Raw genomic sequence first — 25,684 nt, 5'->3', positions numbered from 1 at the left:
TGCTGGAATAGAGCCACGCCCATTCACGTACGCATTGTGCGTATCTGCTTTTGCACTGCAATGGCAGAGCTGAGTAGTTACCGTAGGGACGGTACAGCTTGCAACGCCTAAGACATTTACTGACCCTTTATAAGAAAAGTTTGCTGACCCTGGGTGTAGACTGCCAAAAAGTTGCACGAGGATCTTTTCTCTAAAGATGCTCACTGGCATCTCCAAGGGTCACTAGTGGGTCACAAGCACATGTCTCTCCTGGGCGGGAGGCAGGGGACACAGACCTGTCAGGGGGCCCAGAGCTCCTGGGGACCCAGCATGCCCACCCCCACGCAGGCGCCTCCTCTAGGATGACCGACCTCAGAGAGAGGCAGTGGGGGTACAACATTTGGGCGGCTGCAAGTCTACCCGAAAGCCCCACACACTAGAAGGACTTTATCATTTGCTTTCTTTATTTTTTTCATTCTTCCCAGGTCAATGAGGCAGCAACATTAATAAAATGTGAGACACAACTTTTTTTCTTGCATGACAATTCAATAACCCCTCTCAAACTGATGCTCCACAGAGAATCCTTAGAGGTTTTCATCAAATTTAGCCTAATTTGGAAAATCTGGCATTCCGCACATCAAAAACAACCCCCATACTGATGTCAGGCCCACTCAGGAGTGCTCATTCCACAAAGGGGCAATCCCTCAAGCACAGAGAGGGCTGCAGGCCAGCCCTCCTCTGGTTCATTCCAAGTTCTAGCAGGCCAACGAGGAGATCCAGGCTAAACTATCTGGTGCCTCAGGAAGGCTGGCACCTCTGGCTCTCCCTGCCTAGGGCGCCCCACCCCAGGGATACTGAGTCTGCAGGGCGTTTGGGGGGTTCTTTGTGGACCCAGTGTGGGTACAGCAAGCCCCATGCCCACTGCCCAACAATCACTCTTGAGTGATCTCGGCTTCTCTCCTTTTATGAACACAATCCTTTGTTGAAAAGGAAAACTGAACTGATTCAAGAGGCTTACTGATGCTCCCTCAGTAATGTCTCTATTGTCAACACAATGCAGAATTTATCTGTAGCAGCTTGGAATGTCCCAGGGCCAGAGAGGGCAGATTCTCTTAGGATGCCTGTGAGCATCTCAAATGGCAACCTCTGAGACAGCCCGGCTCCGGGAATGCTGCAATGTTAGCTGTGCAAATCGCAAATGCACGTGGAACTCTTGCTGTCACACACAGGGAAGCATCGGTGTCCCTCACCATGCGTCCCAGAGGCCAGGAATGGGCAGCTCCTCGCTCTCTCAGACTCCCAGGCTGACCTGCCGACTTCTCTCACTCCCACCAGCCTTTCTCTGCTGCTCTGTCCAAGTTATTTGGATAAATGGGAACAAAAATAGGAAAACATCCTAAGCCTCAGCCCCCTGCTCTGGGACCAGCCTTACAATGCACACACTCTCCCAGGTGCCTCTTGAGTTACAGAGAAAACAACAATGAGCGAGGCCGCTATGGAGCTACTACTGGGTTGGTTTAATTTGTGCAGGTCTGGGATGTGTCTCAAGGGTCCTAGAGGGTCACCCGCGCTGTCGTCTCTTCCTCCCCCGCAGCTTCAGCCGCCTGGCGGGCAGGTTAACAGGCTGCTTCCCAAACTTCTCCATGATCTCTCTGATCCTGGCCAGGTTGGTTTTGCTGAGCGTGAAGTCACACCGAGTGGCGCCCATGTCGTAGCCAACCATACAGTTCTTGGTGGACGCGGTGAAGCCGTCTGCCTTTGCTGTGACCACGTACTCTCCGGGGTTCAGCAGGCGCCAGTAATCTCCATCGCTGGCTGTGAAAAGAAAACCAGGGAAAACTCAGGGCAGTTTTTTCCTAATGCAGATACCCCCAGCCCCCTTCCATGACCAGCCCCCAGGGCCAGAGTGAGACGCGGAGGCAGCATGCGTGGAACTGGGGCTCCTGCGGATGCAAATTCTTAATGTCCTCTTTGGAAACTGCCTTAATGGTTTTAACAGGAAGGGCACTGGGATGTGGGCTCCCTGCAGTGTTAATACACAAGAGCAGAGGGGCAGAAACATCACGATCACTCACACTCCTTGCTTGGTGACAACAGGAGCCATTCATTATGAACTTGAACTTCCAAATGCTATGCCCTCACCACAAAATGCCATCTTGAAAAGCCATCAGCGCATGGCCTCCTGGCTTCCCCTAGCATGGCTACAACGTAGAATAACAATTTCTACAAGGGGTGCGGCTCTCCACTCCTGACAAGAGAAGTTAAGAACTGTACGGGCTGAGGCCAAATGACCCAGGGAAGGAAGGCCTTGGCATCTGCACCTCATTCTATGGTGGGGCCTAGAGAGCCCTGGAGCTGCAGGAGCATCTCCACAGGGAAGCTGAAGGCACAGAGGGCCCTGTGACCTTCAAGGCCCCAGCTAGGGCTGAGGCAGAACCCCCTGGCTCCCAGGTACACCACCGGCCAGTTACCCAGCAAGCACCCAACGTGACTCGGGTCCATCCTTAGCCCTGGGATTGATCCCTGTTGCATAACGATGGGTTCTAGGCCAAGGTCACTCCTCCAAGGAGGCCTACAGCCTGGTGCGAACACTCAGATCCATGACACGTTAGAGATATGAGACAGCAAAGGAGACACCAGAGACCCTTGGGGAACGTAGCACACGAAGGGCAAGGCTAGTCCCAATTCACGGGACGCTCTGAGCGACTCCATGATGTGGGCTGCATGCTCCCTTTTCTATGTGAGTCACTGGATGCCTGCAGAGGTATAAAATCCTGCACAAGGTCACAGCTAGCCATTAGCAAGTCTCTCAATGTCCTACCCAGTCTAGAGCTTTGGTGCCAGGTAAAAAGAGAAAGGCTGGATTTGACCAAGTGCTAAGTAGGCCCTGGCTGAGGTTTACTTGCCTAAGCAAGTCCTGGAGTCTTCCAAGGGATGGACGAAAACTGTGTGTGTGTGTGTGTGTGTGTGTGTGTGTGTGTGTGTGTGTGTGTGTGCGCGCGCGCAAACATACATCACCCGTGTATACAGATACAACACTTTGAAACATCACGTTTAACTTCACATTATAACCCTGATTCATCCGAGACACCCGTGCAACGCAGTGAGCTCCCAGGAGCGCAAGCAGCCACTGAAAAGGAACAAGGAGGCAGCTATTCGCCACACGTGCACAGTCAGCTAATGCAGACAGGACTCCCCCTGAGAGGCCCAGGTGTACACACGCAGGTAGGTGGCTCCCTGGTTTTTCTCAGCACTGTGCTCTGTGTCTTCCTTTAGTGAAAGTGCAAGGTTTTCAACTAAATAAAACACCACTCCATGCCATTTCAGAAGGCAAGAGGCACATCAAGCAGTCTTGGTCATGAAACCAGATGGTCTGAGCCCCACAATACAGTCGGCCTTTCGAGACATCCCTGTGGGCTCCCGCATGGGTGGACAGGCCTGCACGAGCAGCCGCCTCCACAGGTCCTCCCTGTCCCCCTCCCTCCCTCCTTTTCCCGTCTTGGTCCCCGTGTTAAGCTGTAGTTTACTTCTCCGCACTGAACAGTGTGTCACACAATATATCCTCAGTTCAATGCCGAGCGGTTCTCATTCTCTCTGCTTCCACCGCTGACCACCGGGAAATCTCAGGATCATCCACGTTACGAAAGGCAGGGGACACCACATTGGGTTAGCGTCCCAGGGAGTGGCCAGGTCTGTGCTCAGCAGTCAGCATTCCAGGGTGCTGCAGTGGAGGCTCCCAGACAGCAGGCCTCGCTCGGCACGGGTGGACAGAGGGGCAAGCCAGGCCCAAAGAACGTCCATGCGTTAGCGGGTCAGCTCAGTGCCCACCAAGCAAGGGACAGTCGGGTGGGATCTGAGCCAGGTGTTTGGCCAGCATGTTTCCATGCATCTGAAGCTTCCCTCCCTGTGGAACTCCATTTAACACTTCAGTTTATTTTATGCAAAATCCCTCTAGAAATAAAACTTGTCAGGTCACATAAGCCTCAGACGGAAATCAAGGCAAATTCAGAGCGTTTCTAGAGCACTGAAACAAAATAAAGCGCCATGTGTGAAGTGCGGAGCATCTGCCGTGAGAATCACACTGGGAAATGATTTATGGGGGGACAAAGGGAGAGAGATGCGTTTCCCATCAGCTCATCAAAACCGTTTCCTTGATTGCAGGGGCTTGATATTCAGAGCCCATTAGGCAAAGTATTCTCATCCCAGCTCAGGAGGCCCCAGGGCCTTTTTATCTCCCACTCAGTTTAAAACCCTCATGTTTTCACACATTGCATAGGAGGCACCAAATAGTCCAAGGAATGTTCCAGGCTCTTTTATGAATTACTCTTTTAAAGGAGCTCATAGGCAATGTTTCAAATCCATGCTTGCTGAATTAATGAATGTATAAATGAGTAAATGAGGGAAGCAATGTACACGGATGCCTATGAGGGGATCCTGTGTACGAGATTCCATGCTATGCACCCTGAGACCTCACGGTCCATGGCTATAAGATCAAGGTCAAATGGCAGGAATGTTCAGAAAATATTACTGAGTGAAGAAATTGGTAACTAGATGGAAAGAATGTGAGGTGTGGCATTACACAGCAGTTTGCTATTTTGTGGCATTTCAGATGCATTTCATCTATTTGAATAATTGGCCTTCTATGCCAGGGACATCAATAGGCAGCCTGGCATGGAAGAATACGCGGGCCAGGTCTGAGTCCCAGCCTCACTTGCCCTAACGCCCCGAAGTCCCGGCTTCCTGGAGGCTCGAATGGGATCATTTGCTGGTAGGAAATGCTCTGTTCACACGTGAACAGTCTGCAGGGAAGGGCTTCTTCCCACACTCAGGAGAGACAGCCTGGGGCTAAAGGCAGGAGCACGGGACTTGGAGTCTCGAGCGCTTGGCTTTAATCAGCTCTGCCGCTCGCTGTGCAATCCTGGAGACACACGTAACATCTGTTCAGCCATTCATTCAACAAGTAGTCACTGAGAACACCCACCAGCATCTGCAGTGTGCTTGGATCTCTGCCCTCGTAGTGGGGGCAGGGGGAGGCAGAAACAATTAATAAGCACAAAAAATAGTAGCTTATTTTATATGTTAGAAGTGAGTGCCACAGGAAAAGGACAAAGCTGGGACAGGCAAGAGGGACCAACAGGGCAGCAGGGCAGGGGTGCAGTGCTCAGCAGGGTGGTCGGGGTTGGCCGCATTGAGATGGTGACATCCGAGCAAAGTCCTGAAGGGGACGAGGATGGAACCAGGGGACTCCCTGGGGAAGAAGGCTCAGGTGGAAGGTGGAGCAACAGAGATGAGCCCACGTGTGGCTGTCAGTCCACAGGGAACAGTGAGGAGCGCATGGCGGGCAGCAACCATCTCTGCTTGCCTGGGACTGGGGGGCTTCCTGGGACACGGCATTTTCAGTTTAAACTGGGCCATCCCAGGTGATGACAGCGCTGGGGCTCAAAGGGAAAAGCTGGACTTTTGTTTTCTTATCACTTTCTAATCAGCAAAGCATAGGGCAGCCTCTTGGTGCGGCTCCTGCAGAGCGTGCACAGGGTATTTTCCAGCCGACCTGGGAGTCAGAGACCTGGATTCAAGCCCCAGTCACTTCTTAAACCTTCGGTGGGTCAACTAACCTCTTTGAGCTTGTTTCTCACCCGCATAAATGGGAGAGAAAGGCCTGTGTCCCTCAAAGGGCTCAAGGGGAGGAAGTGAGAGAAAACATGCCTGGAAGTTCTTTGAGAACAGATCACTGAGGAACAGCACCGTGTTCCTGCTGTTGCTCAGTGACCCCTGGGCCACGGGACTGTCTTTCGCTGTCCTGGGGCTGTGCGGCCACTTTATAGGTGCATTTAAAAATGTAAGATTATTGTGGAATTTTAGGAACTGAAAACCGTGTTTGGTTTATAAGACCCCAGGTCTTACAATTCCTTTTCTCCTGTAGCAAAGAGAGTTGGAATAAGACTTCAGCACTGCCTTTCAGAGATCATCCTCTGACTCGCAGATTATCCAAGATTCTAGAATTTTCTACTCTCCAGTGGAATGCAAATCACATGTGCCAACTCTGACTTGTTAACACCACTCGTGACTGATAGCAGGTGGGAGCTGGGTCTCCCTGTTGCAATTCTTCATGGGCCTTATTCCCTCAGCTAATGATGGCATTGAGAAAACAGGACTGCTGTAAGGAGTAGCTGAGTCAATACGTGTAAAACTATTAAGAGAGTGAGCTTATGGCTAATGTGATTAGTAGTCTACTCTTTCTAGCACAGATACCTGAGTCTTTCCTAAAATATCATGTTCAGTGCTTTCCTGTGGTTTAATGGAAAAACTGCATCCTCCCCATCCTCTCCAGGTGGGCACCAAAGGCCGATCCTAATCTCCCAGCCACCAGCTGCTGCCGTCCTTGAGGGACTCTCCATGCCAGCCCTGCTGCGTCCGCCGCAGCCTACAGCTTCTGCCCACCCTCCCCGGCCCTGCAGCGCTCACTGCACGGGCCACATCCCGCCAGTCTGGGAGCCAAGCTGCCTGTATGTCACAATCCTGCAGAGAAAGAGCTGCTTCCTCAACTTCTCAGAAACTTCCACGGAAGCTGGAAGGTGGCTGGCTGCTCCACGCTCATCCTGCGGGAGGGACAAGGATGAGCCAGAGAGCACAGGGTACAAACCTCGCTTTCAAGTCCTCTTGAACAGTGGAGGCAGAGGAAGGAGCCTCTCATTCGGATCTGAGTAGGAAGTTCCTGGCATTTAGCTTGTGACTGTACCTCAAGTAAAACACTTCAGGACAATGGGTATTTCTTACCAAGAAATAGTTTGTACACAGTTGCAGTTACCTGTTCGGATGTCATGGTTAACGCCTTCCACGGAGATAACGGCATTTGGAATTCCTTTTCCGTGTAAATCTCTCACCACACCTTTGATGCCGCGATGAATCTGCTCAGCAAACAGGATGAGACACAGGGTGAGGTCACCAACCAGCTCTGGACACAGCCAGCACAGGGGACTGGGCTGGACACCTAAGGTCAGCCCCGTCCCTGCCAGGAGCTCACAGCACCACGTCTCACTCAAAAGCCTCGCCGGGCTCTGTGCGCATTTGCTGTGTAAACTCCTTCCGCACTCCCTTTGGGCCTGTGCACCAGAAATCTTCCCTAGGAATTAAAATATTCCAAAGGCTTAAAAAATATTAGTATCTGAGATGGTTCATAAAAATATACCCACTAAAAACTGTGATTTAATTTTTATAAGCACATTTATTTTGACTTTCCTGAACTAAATGGACTTAATGACTTAACAGTCAGAGAGGAAAGAAAAGAATCAGAGAGACCTTCTTACAAATGACAACTCTTGTGGGCCCCTTCCAATGATTAGCTGTGTTACAGCACAGACATCAACTCTGAACCTTGTGCCTCAGTTTCCCTATTGGTAGAATGATGTGACAATCCAAGGTGACCACCATCATTTCCAGTGGCTTTCTTTACACATATTACTGTGCCTGGGCATTTTACCCACGGGAGGCACCTTGGCTAAACTGCATCATTACTTAAGAATGATCAGGTTGCTACAGTCAAGGCCTTCTCTCTTTACATAGACGCAAAAGAAAAAGAGCCTTCCCTTATGAAATTCCAGGGTGGGGACAGAAGCTCCCTGAGTGAGACATTTCCCCAAAAGAGAAGAAGTGGCCCACACCCTCCTGTGCCAGGGAAGCTCACGGTGGGGGGGGTGGGGGGCTGCACCGAGCCTCCCGGGACCCCCGAGGGGCAGACTCGGATGCTGCATCCTGGTGCCAAACTCTGCCACCTGTGCAGAGGTGCAGCCGCAGGGACCGGGAAGCCGGCAGTCCAAGCCCTCAGCTGAGTGCATCTTCTGACTCATCTCCGACAACCCTGGGGAGAAGGGCAACCTCCGCTAGCCGCAGATCTCACTTCCTAACGGACGGCGGAGACGGTGGAGCCATGTGTCTGATACTGACAAACGGCAGGAGCCCCGACGCTCAACATTTGTTTTTGTTTATTCCTTTGGTTTCCAGTTAGACCGTTTCTTAGTGGGGCTATGTTAGTTGTAACGCTAAACGAGAACTGGTTAACTCATTAATGCTACAAGATGGATGTGTCCTTGCAAGCATGGGGCAGGGGAGGTGTCCGAGGTCCCTAATGAAGACAGCAGGGGCCCTCCCCAGCTGGGCAGCAGAACTTCAGCCGGGACTTGTTACTTACACCTGCTCCCAGGTAACCACTTCTGCCACCTGCAACAGTGACTCTGAAGGCCTGGGGGTGGTGTTTGGGCTGCATTGTGTCCCCCGCCAAATTCATATGTTGAAGCCTTAACCCCAGTGTCTCAGAATATGACTATTTGGAGAGATAATCAAGTTAAAATGAGGCTGTTAGGGTAGGTCCTAATCCAGTGTGACAGGTGTCCTTCGAAGAAGAGGACATTTGGACACACACAGAGAGAGGAGGGATGCCTAAGGGAGGACCAGGTAAAGAGACAGCACGAAGGCAGCCACCTGCAAGCCAGAAGAGAAGCCTCGGAGGACACCAGCTCCGCCAGCACCTTGATCTTGGACTCCCAGCCTCCAGAAGGGTGAGAGGATCAATGTCTGCTATTTAAGCCACCCGGTCTGTGGTATTTTGTGACGGTGACCCAAGCAGACTAAGACAGGGGCCTGTTCGTGTTGACGCAAACATGTATGGCCCGCTCCCCACAGAGCAGCACCGTGAGCCCCTGGACTGGTGCCACCCATGCTGAGCCAGTGGCAGCGGTCACTGTGGGTTTAGAGCTCACTTCCTTGGGGTCCGAGCAAGTGTAAACAGACATTGGCTCCTTGCAACGCTGTGGCCCCAGGTGGCCACAGTCGACAGAGCTGAGTCCATCCCACGCTTTCACCCACCTCCTGGGCCACGTTCTTAGCTAGTCTCCCTAACACGGCCACGTGCCAACACCATACCTGCTCCATGAACACGATCAAAGATTCGCGGTTGTTCTCCCACTCCTCGGGCAGCTGGCTCTCGTGCGGGTATTTGTCACAGCCCACGTAGATGGACAGCTCGAAGCAGTTTGTGTGAAGGTAGCTGAAATCGTTCAGACCTGCCAACCCAATGGGACAGCACTTTAATGGAGCAGTGTTCAATGTGGCACTGGGCGGGACAGGGGCAGCAAGAACATTTAAGAACATTCAGAAGACTTCATTGAACAGGGAGGTGACAAGTATCTATTATAGAGAAAAATTTGCTTTCGAGCAAATGTATGTGGGTTGGAGAGACTGGGGAGAGGGCATGAGGCTAGAACAGTTTATGGTGAGGACAGACACATGCAAGGGCGTCTTGACAAAAGAAGGACTCCAATAAGTGCTTTTTAGATAAAATATCTATTTTATTAAACTCACTTTAACACACCATTTTTAGAGTAACAGTATCATCAATTGCCACTATAGATCTTAAGTGTTTAATTAAATTTATCTCTATAGTTATGCTGTCTCAGCTATAGCACTGTGACAGTTTTTTATTCTGATTCAGTAAAACAGCTATCCATACCACCGCTGGGTGAGTGCCTTATATGAGCCAGATCTGTCCTGAGCATCTGTATCCCTTAGGTCACTTAGTCTTCACCCCAAACCCAGCAGAGGTCGATCACATAGCACAATTTCACAAATAAGAAAACTGAGGTTGAGAATGGGAGAATCGTATCCAAGATCACGTGTCTGGAAAGGGCTGCACTTGGGGCTTGAGCCCAGGTCTGTGTAACAGCAAGTCCTTGCTCTTGTCCCCACACAGAGCACTGCTGGATGGGGACGGCAGGGCACACTCACTCCCCCAGGAAGCCCAGTCTGCTGCCCTGTGACCACAGCAGGACAGGCAGCGCCCAGCCTGACACATGGTTGGTCTCTGTATGCATCTCCCAGGGCTGCCGTTACAAACGACCACAAACTGGGTGGCTTAAAACAGCAGAAACTTATTCTGTCCCAGTTCTAGAGACCAGAAGTCTGCAATCAAGGTGTCTGTGCTCCCTCCACAGCCCCCAGGGGAGAAGCCTTCCTTGCCCCTTCCAGCTGTTGGTGGCCCCGGGCCTTCCTTGCCTTGTGGCTGCATCACTCAGCTCTCTCCCATCCTCACACAGTTTTCTCCTCAGCCTCCGTGTCTTGTCTTCTGTTCCGTATAAGGACACCGCCCACTGATTTTAGGGCCTGTCCAGGTTTCCCAGGATAACCCCATCCGGAGACCCTTAACATAATCACACCTGAAAAGACCCATTTTCCAAATAAGGTAACATCCGCAGGTTCCGGGTTTAGAAAGCAGACGTGCTTTGGGGGCCGTGATTCCACCCTCTGCACTGCCCAGTGTCTGTGCAATGCATGAAGGCGTGTTAGACGGCAGGAAGCACTGGTGGCTTTCTTCCCAGCATTTTTGTTTTTGAACAGAATGATGAGCAAGCTATGTTCTGTGAGTGTCTGGAGGCTCCTCTCACCAGCCCTCCCTGGGCTCTGAGGGTCTGTGTCACAGAAAGCAGAAGCTGGGTGGGCTGGGCTCCGCACGGACCGAGGGAACGAGAGGGGCTGATGAGCGCCCATCGGCCACGCTCTCCGACATCCTTTCTTCCTCCCTTGTCACTGAGCTCACCGTAGGGACCCACTCCTGCAATGCTCCATCTAAACGTCTGTTTCAAAACCAGGGCTTTGGGGTGTGAAGAGCAACTCCATCAATCTGCTGAAGTCAGAGGCAAAATGGTACCCAAGATATGGCCAGTCCCTGCCAGATTCCAGATGGGAACCACTCACGTGTCATCACAACAGGCCTCAGAGCACACTCGTGAGACAACAAGGGACAGTAAGAGCAGTGGCACAAGAGGGCAGGGCGGTGGCAGGTTAGTGGGAAATCCTCCGCACGGGGCCCGGCCAGGTTAAAGGAGGTTGGTCAAAGCGCATCCAGTCAGCTCCGCAGTGTGGCATTACAGAAGCCACAAGGAGGTCGAGGAACAACAAAGCCACCAGCGAGCACAGGTTTGACTTCCTGGGAGGGCTGGACTCTTCTCTGCACATAAAATTATCATTATTCCCACCCTTTCAGGCCTTGTTAGTACTGAAATAAATGTGATTTAAAAATCCCGGAGTGGCCCGCCACTTTGCAATATGTGTTCAAAGCACTAGAAGCTCTAGAAGGGTTGGCAGCCTGACGAGGAACCAGCGGAGCTGTGGGAAGCGTGGGCCTCGTGTCCAGAGAGTGGTGCCTTGGCCAGGGAATGGCTTCGAAAGCCAAATGCCACTTCCTGTCCGAGGCACGTCGACGAGGGGCTGTGATGTCCCCAGACAGCTCTTTACAAGCCTTCAGTCCCAGTCGGGGACGGTGAGATGTTCCTGCGTGTTCTCTCTCTGACTGGACTCCTCCTCTTGTCACTGCTTCAACGTGGAACACAGAGCCGTGTCCCTGCAGCCCTGTGCCCGACGCTACCACACGCCCGCTTCTCTGCACAGGAGAGGGTGGGGACAGCAGCGAGGAACAGGGAGGACCATGTCAATCTGGAACGCGAGCACACACTGCGAATGGAGCGCATTTTGAAATCTGCAACCCTGCTCCTGCCAGCCCACTCCCCCGACGTGGCGCCCGGCACTGCCCTGTCCACGCGTGGGAAAGGACTGAACAGAAAGGCGGGGCTGTGGGGGGAGGGGCGGAAATGAGAAATCGCATTTCATTAATCTACAAAGACGTGAATCTGCAGACTTCATCACACCGCCAGGAAGAAGAATGATTAAAAAGGCTCGAGCCACCACATGGCTCTGCCACGAAGTCCCTGAAATAATGGAAAATATAATTGATAGGAAAAAAATCAAACACTGTCAACGTGATTATGCAGCAGCCACTTCTAGAACCTTACTGCTGACCCGACACTGGGATCCAGCTGTGTCTGGACCCCATTCAGTCACAGCAGCCACAAAAAATAAACAGACGTTGCACTTAAACAGTTTTGCAGGGAGGTTTTTAGGGCGAAAATTGAAAAACAAGAATGCTTTTTGCCATCAGGAAATTTTCCTGATAGCAATTTGCATTTATTTTTTTATTTCATAAAAGGTAAAACCACGATGGAGACAGACAAAGCGCCTCTGTCACCGAGAAAACACTGCAAGCTTGCTGCATGCATTCTCACGTGGTCACAGAAGCGAATAGTTCTACTTTTTTTTTTTCTATTCCCAAGGGTGGAAACATACTTGAAAAGTAGCAAAATAAAATAATATTAAAGCTAATTAGTTAGTGTGGTGAAACAGAGAGTAAGGATAGCTCATAACAGGGATTTCGTGCTACTGACAGGAAGGAGCTGTGGGAGGTGGGAACTTGTCATAACTGAGCCTTCCTGGTGAGCCAGACACTGGGCACAGCCACATCCTGCCCTGATGTGATCCTTACAGCATCGCAGAGGGAGATGTTACCATCATCATCGTCATCACCATCATGCCCATTTTACAAACGGAAAGTTCAAGGGTTCAGAGAGGTAAAGTAACTTTTGCAGAGTCACAGAGCAACCAAATGATAGAGTGGGATTTAACCCCCCATCTATCTGACACGGAATATTTTTCAAATTCATCATGGGCTTGATGGACCCTCACAGAGTGAAGAAAATAAGCAACGAGCATTATGCCTGGGGTCTTGCAATCCAATGCAGAGGGACCACAGGAAATAGCACCTCCTCATCCCTCCTGGTTTAGGAGCCCTGGGCTGGGACCAGTCCTGACACGTGGACCATGGGGTCCTCTAGCTGCTGCGAGGAGATTCCTGAAGTCTCTGCTAGAAGCCCCTGCTGTCCCGTGTGGATGCCAGGAGCAACACCTCCCGGTGCCCACACTGCTGGCTCTGACCACGCGCTGTGGGTGGGATCAGGGGCCCAGCATGCAGACTGCCAGTGGCGACAGATATATACGAAATGGTCTTCACCACATGTTGGGTCCCAGAACACCCCTGAAGCTCAGAATCACTTCACCCCTGAGCTTGGGATCAATGCCCAGCCCCTGTTGCGGGTTTACAGCACGGGACGTCCCCCAGAATAAGAAGGGCTCTGGGCGAGAAGCCCTGGCTTCTACGCCAGCACCAGCACGCTCTCTGCTCCTCCCTGGGTTTTCTGATTGTTTGGTTTGGTCCAATATTGCCACTAAGTCCAACTAGACCCCATCTCTAGCCCTATAAGATCTGAACAGCTCAGCGGCTAAGAGTAGGCCGCAGTCAAACAGACGCCAGCTCTGCTCCCTTCTCACGTGATCAGATCCCTCTGGATCTCCAGCCCTGTCGTTTAAGACCCGGGAGGAAGGCGCACCCCTTCAAAGCCAGCAGTAAGGATCCCAGGTGGGCTCATGCGGCCGCTTCGTCAAAGGCTGGCACCTCCTAAGTGCTCGACTATGGCATCCACCCTTTAGCAATAATGCCGCAGGCAACAGTGATGCCGCAGGGCTGGGAGGAGACCCCCACAGAGCCCTCCTGTCCCAGCAGCCCACTGTCACTGGGCCTGTGATGCCCCCCAGGCCCGGCCAGAGGCTTACTTCCCGCGACGGTGTGCCAGGACGCCCCGTTGACAGTGCCGTCCTCCTTCTGGAAGTCTTCCGTGTGACACACTCTGCGCCGGGCGTCTGTCATGAGGCGGTGCGTGGAGGCGTAGGAGTAGGCCAGCCAGCGGAACACGTGGTCGTCGGGCGTGGGGGTGTGCTCCTGGGTCTTCCACGGAGACCGCACCATGTCGTAGGGGTAGGCCACCACCAGCTCGCCCCCCTGCAGGTTGCCGCCCAGCACAAACGGGATCTTTTCCATCCAGGCTATGACTGCTCTGGTCTCTGTGGCCACCTGTGAGCATGCGAAACCGATAGATAAAGGAGGAAGGAGACTGCTTTCTTTCCCTAGCTTTTAAAATAGGGACATATTTGAAAAGCCATCATTTTATGCAATAATCTTAGGAAAATTTGGAATTTCAAAATCTGTCCTGGGAAAACTTAAAGGAAACTTGCAAAGGCTTATAAGCCAATCAGAATGAATGGGCTTCATTTGGACCCTGATTTACACACACTGGAGGGTGGGGGATGGTAATGGGGAAACATGAACACTGACGAGATATTTTAGAATATTAAGAAATAATTTATTGATATAACAATGGTAATACTGGATGGTTTTAAAAGTGCATCCTGATTTTTTAGAGATACCTACTGAAATACTTACAAATGAAATGATATAATGCCTGCGATTTGCTTCAATAATCTGGGGGAGGAGGAGAAAGTGGGTAAAGGGGTAGATGAAACATGAATTGACAAAGTGTCAAAGCTGAGATGGGTCCACGGGTCCATGGTCCTTTATGACTTTCCAATTTTGTATGTTTGACATTTTTTTATGATAAAAAGTTAAAAGAAAAAAAGAAAACTATGTTAAAAGCTAAAATTGTAAAGTTTGATATGGTCAAATACTGATCAGTGAATCAAATATCTGTCATAGATTTAGAATCTTTATGAAGATAATTTCAGTAAGATAAAATCGATAATGACAAAGAAATAAACACTGCAAATCATTTCACTGTGCAGTATAGAAAATTGATTAAGGAGTGAAATGGATTTGATGGGATTCATTAAGTTTTGTTTTTGTTTTTTAAACATATAAGGGACCCTGGATCGGACTAATCATAGAACTTAGTTCATTTCGCAGTATTGTTGTTGGTCTGTGCTTGGTCCTTTTCTGTTATATATTTCAATACAATAAACACCTACAAACCCACCATCCAACCCCAGAACCAGATCTCAGGAAAACTGTGCCTCTGTGATTCCATCTACCCACCCTCCTGCTTCCCACTCAGAGGTAACCACTACATCCTAAAAATGACATGATTCACATTCTCTCTCTTTTGTTTCATCCCATATGTGTGTGCCTAAAAATATACCATTGAGTTTTACTTGCTTTTGATCCAAAGGTGGGGGCGGGAGAAACCATACTGATGCTTGTCTTCTGCAATTTGGTTTTTCTTTTTTCCCCACTCAATTTTATGTGTCTAAGATTCATAGCTGCTGTTGAATAAAGCTATTGTTCAGGCTTTTTCAATTCAATATGAAGATCTCATTTAATTTATCTATTCTTATGGTGATGGGCATTAGATAATTTTAATCTTTTGCCATGGTAAACAGTGTTGCTTTGAACTTTCTCGTACTGTCTTCTGCTACAGGTGTGCTCGCATTTATCTCATATACATCACCAGAGGTGGAATTCCAGAACCATAGGGTATATAAAGATTCCTCTTTACAAGGTAATAAAATTATTTTCCAAAGTCTTTGTGCTAATTTACACTCACCCACAATGTGTAAGAGATCCATTGTCCCACGTCCCCTCCAACACCTGGGTATTGTCAGGCTTCTTAATTTCGCCAAACAATGGGTGTAAGATGTTCCCCCACCTGCATTGCATTAGTACCAGTGAGGGAGAACATCCTTTCATGTTTGTTAATTATCTGTCTCCTCCATGAATTGCCTCTTCATACCTTTTGTCCATTTTTCTACTGAGCTGTTTATATTGTTCTTGTTATTCTTTACATATTTTAAAATTCTAATTTTCTCAGTTATATAATTTGCAAATAACTTCTTCCAGTTCTTAGCTTGTCTTAGTAGAATAGAGGGAATGGCCTACAAAAAAAAAAAAAAGTGGCAAAAGATGTTTTCTGTCTCTTTAAAACTTCCCCCACTCTTTTTGGGAACTAAAACCTGCATCCCTGCCTCAGGCAGGTGGTCTGGAGGGGCAGGGGCGTATCTTTTGTTCTTTGTGTTACAGAAAATAGCTCAGCTGAACTGGTGGCTCCAACTCAGGTAGGCCACCCAGGTGGGCGGAGGTCACAGGCTTTGTCTTCAGGCAGAGATGGGACATTAGAATCGTTAACTGTAGTATGACAATAGCCTAGAACTGAGGGCCCTCCCTTTAAAAGCTCTGTATTTCTGCTTATGGACAGGAATTTGGACTTTGAGCCAATAGTCTGCCATCTTCCTCCTTTGCAGGCAAAGTAATAAACTTCTCTTTCCTTCTCCTCAAACCACTTATTCTTGTTCTTCTGATGTGGCCTCGAGGACAAGTGCCCAGCTTTCAGTAATATTAGTGTTTTAAATCTCTTATTGCCATGTAGTTGTATTTATTCATTGCTTATGATTAATGCACTTTGCATCTTGTCTAAAACAGCCTTCCTCACACTGAAGAGTATATTCTAAAGTTTTACTATGAGATTTTATTGTGAATGATTATTAAATTTTATCAAATGCTTCTTTCAGTGGACAAATTGCTTCATATTATTTCTTTGTTTTCTCTCATTTCATTGATTTCTGCGCTTTCCAATCAGTCTTCCTAGTTTCTTTGGGTTTCTTCCCTTATTCTTCTTTTGCTAACTTCTTAAGCTAGTTAATTTTCAGCCTCTCTTCTTTTGCAATATAATCACCTAAAAGTATAAATTTACCTAACACACTAATTTTTGCTACACTCCAAAAATGTTGATATGTAATATTTTCATTATCATTCAGTTCCATTTTTTTTTTAGTTGTCAGTGTGAATTTTTCTTTGACCCATTCTTTTAAGTATTATGTAGGAATTCTAGGAATGCCAATTACAGGAAACTGAATTATCTAAGAGGAGTTTTTTTTTTAATTTTCCAAATACATGATTATGTTTTCATTAATCTTACTACTGTCTTCTAGTTTAGATTTTCTGGAGTAAGTTCAGGGTCTGCCTGAGTCCTACTCTCTCAGATTTGTTGAGATTTCTTTTATGGCCCAGTTAATCAACTTTTGAAAATGTTCTACAATTATTGAGAAGAATATTCTCTAATTATTGCTTGTTGAATTCTTATAGGTCCCTTATGTCAAGCCTGTTCATTTTGTTGTCCAAATCTTTATCTTTGCTGATATCTCATCTATTTAATTTATCCATAATTGAGAATTGATGATAGATTGGTGTAATTTTCCCCATAATTGTAGAGAAGAACAATTCAAAAAACCAAATTCTAGTCTGAAAGCAAAGACTGAGATCCAGAGACTTTGTACAACTGTGCTAAAATAATTACTTATCTCTCATAGCCTCAGGGCTACAAAAGCTGGCATCCAAATTCCAATTTTGGTTCACATGCTCCCAAATTATAACATCACTTGAATTCTCAACTTCACCAGGTGTCATTAGGATATTAGTTGGAAAAAAACAAACAAAAAGCAGGGTTCTGTGGGTTAGAATTAGGAAACAAGAGGAAGGATCAGAAGACAGAAGACTCAGAGGGCCACCCCCCATCTCTTGCCTGCATCAGTACCCTTGGGCCCCTAACTAAGCCAAGTGGCACTGCCACTGTCTCCATCACTGCACTGCTTGCTCTTGAGGGCCTGGGTGACACTGTACTGTGAGTCACTAAATGAGACCACAGTGCTGGCCTCCCCCAGTAAGTGGCAGCCCCACGTGCTGTTCTGGAGGCTGAAACTCGCAGGCAGAGCAGGAGAGCTGCTGTCCCGTATCCAGCTCCCAGGATTCCGAGGTAGAGACGTCCAGTCCAGTCATTTCTGAGCTTGCAATGCGCTTGCCTAAAATACAGCACTTCCCAGCCTCCCCTGCAGTGGCTGACACCACGTGCAACTGAATTCTGGCCAATGATCTCTAAGCAGGAGCACTACGCAGGAATTCTAGCAATGCTTCTTACAGGAAATTGAGTTATCTAAGAGGAGAACCCTTTTTTTTTTTTTTAAGCCCTTTCTCTCTTCTTTCTTGACAGACATGACAGCTAGAACACCCACTGCCACCTTGGATTATGACCTTGAGGGTGAATGTTGCATGCTAACAAGGTCGAGCCAGAAAGATGGATGAACCCCAGTCTCCTGATGGTTCTGGGGTTTCTATTCCACTGAACCATCTGCCTCCAGGGCACCTTTATGTGAAGAAAGAAAGAAACTTCTACCTTGCTAAGCTACTGTTATTTTGATTTTTCTATTGCTGCAGCTGAACCGAACACTAACTTATACACCTATCAGGCAGATCTCGTGAAGGACAAATACAACCGAAGAATAAGGGTAAGTAGGCCAATTACTGTGGTCAGAGAAGACAATAAAAGGTACAGGAAATTCTGTGAGAATTATTTCTTCTACAACGTACTCTTTTTGAAACAAGGCCTGAGAAATTTGGGGTACACATTTATCATCCAATTTCACTTTTCTTTCCAAAGAAACACCACACATAGTAATCCCATCGGGACTTACTAAGATAAAAATAAAATACACGAAGCAATCCATGAAGGCTAACGACAATTTCACAGTGGCATAGCTGACAGCGGTGAGGACAGTGATGCCAGTAACAGCATGCACACTGCAGGAGAGGCTGCTTTGGTTTTGCAGCATTGTTAAGAAATATAATTAAATGATTTCTCTTCTAAGAAGAATCTCCCCAAATATCAATTTAAAAGGTAGTTATTATCTAGCACATTTTTGGGCTTTTTTAGAGAAAACATGAAAGAAAAAACGGTTTTGTCTCGTTGTTAAATGTCACATCCTCTGCAAATACCAGCGGGGTTACGCCTGGCCTTCCGCTGCTCTACAAATGAGGGGTATTTTCACTCACCGTGGCATTTTCCGAGAGAAACCACTCAGGGATTGCAATATAGTGATTGGGAGCTTTCCTCAGGCCATTCTGTCGGTCCTCTGCCTCCCATAGCAGCGTGTTTAAGTCAGGGAAGTTGTTGTTGATGTCTATCCCGTCATGGGTCCAGCGTCCCAGGGACCAGCCCCCCAGCTCCGAGCCCTGGGGACAAATTGGAGTGTGAAGAACCCACAGGCTGCAGGGCAGTCCTGACTTTCTGCCATACTACATGCACCTGTGTCCACCTCCCCTTGGGGCATCTCTGGATGCCCTTTGACCCAAGGATGTCATCCCAAGGAGGACATTGAAAAGCCCTCTATTAATATTCGGTGGGTGATGGGTGATACAGTCAATCTCTCCAAGGAGGGACTGCAGAGGCCACTCCCACCACAGGGAAGTGCTCAAAGAGTATTGGTGACGCGTCCGTCATCGCAGGATCAGCAGCTGCCACGGCAGTGCATCCTCCCTGCCTTGCCCACGAGTCTGGCTCACAGTCTAACTAGGCAAATCCCTAACCAACTATGTGCACTGATACACACAACCCAAGTTCTGTACATCTGCGCTCCATTACATAAAGCTTGCATTTCGTAGGTACCATTGCTTTCAATACAGTTTTCCATTTCATTCCCAGACATTGTGATATGTCAATCTGGACACACAATATAATACTAACTATGCTCTATATTCTCTATATACATAAGTCTATTAATATATATGTATGCTCTACGCATACTTATCATCTATACAAATTCCATATCATAACTGGAACAGGAGACATAAACAATATATCAGAACAACAAGAATAACTCTCCTCAGAGGACTGATGAGAGGATTAAAGGCAACAACCACGGTTAGCGCCATGACCAAGTGCTCAGGCAACACAGGTGTCCCTATTGTACACTCATCACTGTATGTATGGCAATACTGTTATCTCGTTCACTTTCTCCATTTAGTTAGCAGGCCCAGCTCTCAGGGTCACCATAATTCTCAATTCCTGCTTTGCATCTTTCGTGGGCATTGTGGGCTCCCCTGTGTCAGCAGAGACACACTCAGACGTAAAGGTGGGAAGGTAGGATTTCACAGATGCCCAGGCGGGCACGCTCTGGAGTGGGGCTTTGCTATTGGCACTGGGGAGGGGACGCGGGGCCATTACCCCTTCACAGGCCTTCTCGTAGCCGTCGGGGTTGAGAGAGGGGAGGATGTGGATCCGGGTCTCCTCCACCAGGCGCACGACACGCGCGTTGCGGGCCAGGTACTCCTGGCACAGGAACTGCAGCAGCAGCAGCAGCAGCTCCCGGCCCAGCACCTCGTTGCCGTGGGCGCCCGCGATGTAGTGGAACTCGGGCTCACCTTCACTCAGAGACGGGGGAAACAGGCGCATGTTGAAATGCCACAGCCAAACAGTGCTCATCACATTGTGTTGGGGGAAAAAAATCTCTGAATAATACTAATATAAATTTACAATTTTAGCCCTATTTGTTCTTTCAAATAAACCTCTACAATTATATCAGGACAATTTCCTTATTCCCAGATAGTCAGGTATGTAAGACAATGCCTAAAAAAATCGTACGTGATACCAGTCACACACTGATAATGTTCATTCTTACTTACCAAGAACAGATAAAATAGTGTAGTGTTTACGGTTTACAATTTACAAGTTGAACATGAGCCATAGCAATTATTTTTATCATCTGGGAGGCGATCATTTTTCTTAAAAGAACTTTCTATTAAGTTTTACAAAGACACAAAGATGAATGAATATAAGCAGAAAATAGTCTATCAAGACAAATCAACAGTGACACCATTTTGTAAAGGGGGCAGGCTTGGAGTTTTTCCTCCTTCAAAGCTCAGCTTTTCAAATGTTGGGGGTACTACAGTTTAATGTATGTGTCCCCCCAAATTCCTATGTTGTAATCTAAGACTCAATGGGATTAGTGCCCTTATACAAGGGCTCCAGGGAAGCAGCCGGGCACTTTTGCCCTTCCCCCTCTGCCACGTGACCACACAGCAAGAAGGTACCCTGAGTGGGGTAGGCCCTCCCCAGACACTGAGGCCGCTGGCACCTCGGTCTCGGATTTCCCGGTCTCCAGAACAGACAGCGGTAAATCCCTGTTGTTTATAAGTCCCCCCACGGCAGGTATTTTGCTGCAGCGGCCCACGCAGCCTCAGGCCTGGACTTTGTCAGCTCTGGGCAGAGCCCGAGGACAGCTCCTTCCCTCACCAGCAAAGCCGCTACTGTCGGGAAACGTGATCTCACCAGCAGATAAAGCTTGCGCCATTTGAAAGAAACCTGAGATATTGATGAATGTTAAAGTTGAATGAATCAGACAAATCTTTGCACCTAAATACCAGCAAATTTCTGAAGAACTCCCATATTTAATGAAAAAAGAAAGGGGAAAAAAAACAGAGAAGCCCATCCGACCTGTAGGAACACAGGCTGGGGAGCATTTGGATGGGAAATGGCTGAAAAACAGGAAACATCTAAAAACAGAATTGAAATTTTTTTAAAAAGGGAGAGGAAAGCTTTCTAATTTGAGCCATTATTGATCATGGAGTCCTAGAAGAGAAGGAAATTCTGTCCTAACTGTCCCAGCCACTCTCTTCTCTGGCTGTTGTGATTGGAGAACACAGAATTAAATATAGTCCACTTGGAGAAAAGGAGGCTATTTCTAGTTTCAGTAATTCTACAGACCTTATCGTAAGATCAGACATCAACAAGTGCAGAACGTGTCTATGGAGAGGGTCGCTGCATGGACTGCTGGCGCCCTGTTTCATGAATGTTCTCGTGGGGTTAACGGCTCCATCCCCCCAGAGGGGCCCTGCTCACCGACTTCGTGCTCCCCAGGGCGGTCAGAGATCTCCACGGCGTACAGCTTCAGGCCCTGGTGGCTTTTGCCGATGTTGTAGATTCTGGTGATATTGGGGCACATTTCATTCACGACCTTCATCAACTGCAATGCAAAGGGAGGTGAGAGTTCTGAGCCATGCTGGCCACCCACGAAAGGGGCAGAACCCAACAAGACAGCCACCTCCTGCTCCACTCCACAGCCCCCGAACACCCCACCCTCCCACATCCCAGCCAGTGTCACCTCGGCCCAGAATGCTCCCCTTGTGTCCCTTTCCCCAGGATGGTCCCCACCCTTCCTCCCAGCACCTGTTCTATCCTCGTCCCCTACCTAGGAAGGAGCTCCTGGCCATCGCCCCCACCCCAGCCCTGTACTTACCATGCCCTACTGTGGTCTGAATGTGTGTGTCCCCTAAAATTCATATGTGGAAACCTAAGCCCCAAGGCAATAGTATTAAGAGGCAGAACCTTTAGGAGGTGACTAGGTCACGAGGGCAGAGTCCTCATAAGTGGGATTTGTGCCCGTATTGAAGAGGCCGAGGGAGCTCATGTGCCCCTTCCGCCACGTGAGGACGCAGTGCCATCTATGAACTAGAGCGAGCCCTCGCCTGACACCCAATCTGCCAGCGCCTTGACATTGGACTTCCCAGCCTCCAGAACCATAGGCATTACATTCCTGTTGTTTCTAAGCCACCTGGTTTATGGTATTTTTGTTACCACAGGCGAAAGGGACCAAGATCCCTTCTTGGGTTGTGGTTATCACCTCCCTGGTTGATGTTATTACCTCTCTTGGTTGTGTTCATTACTTTTTCATTGAAATTTCCTATTTTCTTACTGCCCCTCACTAGACTGCAGATGCCTGAGGAGACAGACTGCGCCTTTTGTATTTCTATCCCTGACCAAATAAATATTTCTCACAGAATATCACTTTTTTCATAATTTAGTGAGCATCTACATTGTCAGGCTGAGGACTCAGAGGCTCCCCCTGCCCTCCCGGAGCTTGCAGGGCAGCACTGGAGGGAGGTAGACAGTGGCCCGATTCATGGGTGCTAAGTAGGGAGAGTGCAGGGTTGCCATGACAATGGGAATAATGGGGTTAAACGGCAGGAAAAGCAGGTTTCAGCAAGGAAGTGAAATAAATACATGCTATTTTCTAAATTTTGTCTTTAAACTTAGCTAGTCGGACTGACAGCTTCAGTATGCGAGAATGAGACAAGCTGCTGACGGCCCTGCCAGTCACAGGAGAACAAGCTGCCCGGGGAGGAGGGCCAGGGATGCCTCTCCCTGGAGGTTGACTGGCCTCACGTGTGGAGTAAGTACCTGTGAGTGAGCTGCCAAGTGGCTTTGCAATCCCCAAGTGAAAGAAGATGTTTATCCACTCGATGTTTACTGAGGAGCCTGCTCCACACCAGGCACCGGCTCGTGGTGGGGGTTGGCGTGTTCCTGGGACAACTTCATGACAGTGTGTTAAAGAGCAGGAGGGAAGCTCGGGTGCTGCAGAAGCAGAGAGGGAGAACATTCCAGCAGGGTGGCCGGAGTGTGGGTGCCTACTAGGGAGGGTGCCATCCCTTTGAAGGACGTACTGCTGCTGAGCTGGCGGAGCCAGGAAGGGCGTGGCCCATGCGGCACGGTGTGGACCTGAATGTGTTCTAACCGAGCTTCCAAAAAATTCCTCATCTAGCGAATTATCCATAAAGTGGCCTTGTAAAGTGTAAATAAACAAATTTGTTGCAAATTTTATGGGGGGTTAAAATCTACTAGAACTGGAAAATCGGTAGGATGTAGAATTTATGATACAGTGGAGTTCTACTGCTGTACGCTTCATTTGCCTTTCGCAACACGGCTCTCTGTAACGACGGGCAGAGCGGGTTTAGCAGGCATCGAGGAGCATTTCTGAAAGGGCGGGAAGATTTATTGCTACCATGGCTTGGCTTTTATGATGCACCTACGACGGGTGACCAGGCAGCCTTGGTTGGGAATTCAGGGTCTAATTCTCTTGCTCCTTTTGGGGGAAATGTGCTTCCCTTTATGATAAGTCACTTAGTGTCACAATATTTAGGGGAGAGAAAGCTGGCTACGCAGGACTCTGGTTCACATCACAAGAGGCCCAAACAGAAACCCACCATAAATGGAGAAAGAACACGCAAGACCAATGTTGCTTCTGTAGCCATCACCACAAGGATAAACACTGCAGGGCTGGTGTGGGGCCCCGTATGAGTGGCACCACATTTTAACAACAGACTCACAGTAACAATGTCACTAATAATGTTAACAAGAGCAGTAAGAAGACATTCTGTTTCTCTACTGACTCTCACCACCATGACAGCCAGGAAGGAGATAAGGCAGCTGGCTGTCTCCATTCTACAGGTATGGAGACTGAGGCTCAGGGAGGCGCTGAGTGATTTGCCATGGGTCACTCAGCTGGTAGCAGGTGGAGCCAGGACTTTGGATTCTTAGGGCTCTTCCCACACCCCTACCTGTCTACGAAGGTGCACTAAGGCAATGAGAACTGGCACATCTCTGATGCCCATTTTGTCTGCCACTCACCGTGACCACTGTGAAAGATGGCCACAGCACACTCGTCATCTCCTCCAAGGCCCCGTGCGCTAGTCCCTGCTGGTGCACAGTCATTCTCAGCCACCGGCACTGACCTCAGCAAACCCTGATCGGCAGGTGATCTGCTGTCTTGTATTCAGATCAATGACTAGCTCTACAGACACTGAGCCAGGCGGTTCCTCACTGACTAGGCAATGAATGCAACCCTTTCTATTGTCTCTTCTTGCTTCCTGCTCCTATTTCTTTCTTTGGTTTGTTATCAATGTCTCTTTCAATAGTGGGAAAAACGAACCATTTTTTCCTAGGTGGAAAGATTTCTACAGTAACCAAGCAGACTCCATATGGGCAAATTACTAAAAATGCTGTCTTCCTTCCCATCCGTAGGAGACAGGAATCCAAATGGCAAACCATTTCTGGCTCGAACACTCTTCAGGATTGATGGGTGCTCCCCTGGACAGCTTCCAGCTGAGTGTTGCTGAGCTGTGGGGACCTCAGAGGTGTCCCCCAGTGTCACCCAAGGGGGCTGCATTGACAATCCAAAGGTTCCTCTTAGCCCTGATAGGGATCAGAGTTGCCTAGTGAAATGAAGCACTGCCCACTAGTTCTGCTTATAAGAAAAGAGCCCCAATTCTCCACACAGGACAACTTTGCAAAGTTACCCTTTACCTAGACTCTCTTTGTGCAGTCTGCTCATTTTAAATGCATTCAGATTTATTGCTTTTGACATTAATTGCACCGAGTTGATGTTGGTTTTGTTTCTGGGCTGTAAAAGATATCCTGAGACGTCCAGTGAGCAAAGCAGTTAATCCACCATGTAAGGTGGAATGGCGAGCGGAGCCACACAAATGCCGAGACTGTGGAGCAGCAGGGATGACTCACAGGCCCCAAGTCCAAACACGTCATCTTGATTTCTGAAGAGCAAGACAGCGAGAAGATTTCTTTAGCACATCCCACCTCTAAGTCTGTGCTGACAGGTGTCTGGAAGCTATGTGTGAGTATCTCAAGTTAAATTTCACCAGGATGAACAGGCTTGTTCATTCCGTGGGCTTGAGGCTCAGCCTGGCTGTGCCGACCTCAGAGCCCTCTCTCACATTTGTCCTGGACGGCTGGTTCCTGCCCGCGGCACCTGTGAGCCCTCCCCATGCGCCGTGTTCATTGCCCTTGTTGAGTGTTCGCTCTGTGAGTGGATTCACGAGGATGTTTCTGCTGGGTCTGCCTCTTCAGAGTCTCAGCTGAAGGTTCCTTGTTGGCCAGCACCTCCCACGCTTTCTAGTACCTGCTGGGGGTGAACGTGGAGCAGGATTTCATAGACGACGCACTCGGCATGGGGACTGCCTTTTAGCTCGTCCTATAGACGTGTGATGTCTTCCCCTTTCTGCATCCAGTATGCAAATGCTGTTAAAAGCTCAGAATTGCCCTGTTTCTGTGACGAAATCTGGGAAAACTCTCATCTGGGAGTGCCTTTTCTTTCTAACAGTACTAAGAGCTACTAAAGGTATCAACAGGAGTTCTGAAGCCGGGCTGGACCGTGGCAGCCCCAAGAGAGTGCTTTAAAATGTGGATCCCCGGCCCTTTTCTCTGAAGGATTCTGCTTTAGTTGGCCTGAGCCGGGGCTCAGTGACAGGCAGTCCTGCAAATTCACCCAGGTGATTCTAATATGCGGCCAAGATTGAAACTCTGAGCATCTGAATAACAAGGGGTAGTGTTATAGTCACTCGGTGACTTGGTTTCCCCATCCA

At 48.8% G+C, this 25,684-nt stretch overlaps 1 protein-coding gene across 1 annotated transcript in view; it reads right to left on the bottom strand.

Moving 5' to 3' along the window:
• Positions 1 to 419: 419 nt before the first annotated feature.
• The window catches only part of CPXM2 (carboxypeptidase X, M14 family member 2), an 89,689-nt gene continuing 64,424 nt past the window's right edge, over positions 420 to 25,684 (bottom strand). The window contains exons 8-14 of the mRNA XM_045568028.1: positions 21,372 to 21,495; positions 19,698 to 19,894; positions 18,527 to 18,706; positions 13,471 to 13,768; positions 8,899 to 9,038; positions 6,788 to 6,887; positions 420 to 1,794 (exon numbers count right to left, since the gene is read on the bottom strand). Coding sequence (XP_045423984.1) covers positions 1,541 to 1,794; positions 6,788 to 6,887; positions 8,899 to 9,038; positions 13,471 to 13,768; positions 18,527 to 18,706; positions 19,698 to 19,894; positions 21,372 to 21,495 — 1,293 coding nt within the window. The 3' untranslated portion in view covers positions 420 to 1,540. The remainder of the gene's footprint in view (positions 1,795 to 6,787; positions 6,888 to 8,898; positions 9,039 to 13,470; positions 13,769 to 18,526; positions 18,707 to 19,697; positions 19,895 to 21,371; positions 21,496 to 25,684) is intronic.

The sequence above is a fragment of the Lemur catta genome, chromosome 14, assembly GCF_020740605.2.
Source record: "Lemur catta isolate mLemCat1 chromosome 14, mLemCat1.pri, whole genome shotgun sequence".
In the NCBI taxonomy this organism is placed as follows: Eukaryota; Metazoa; Chordata; class Mammalia; order Primates; family Lemuridae; genus Lemur; species Lemur catta.
Note: the sequence above shows the minus strand (reverse complement) of the source record. Positions and strands in the feature narration are given on the sequence as shown.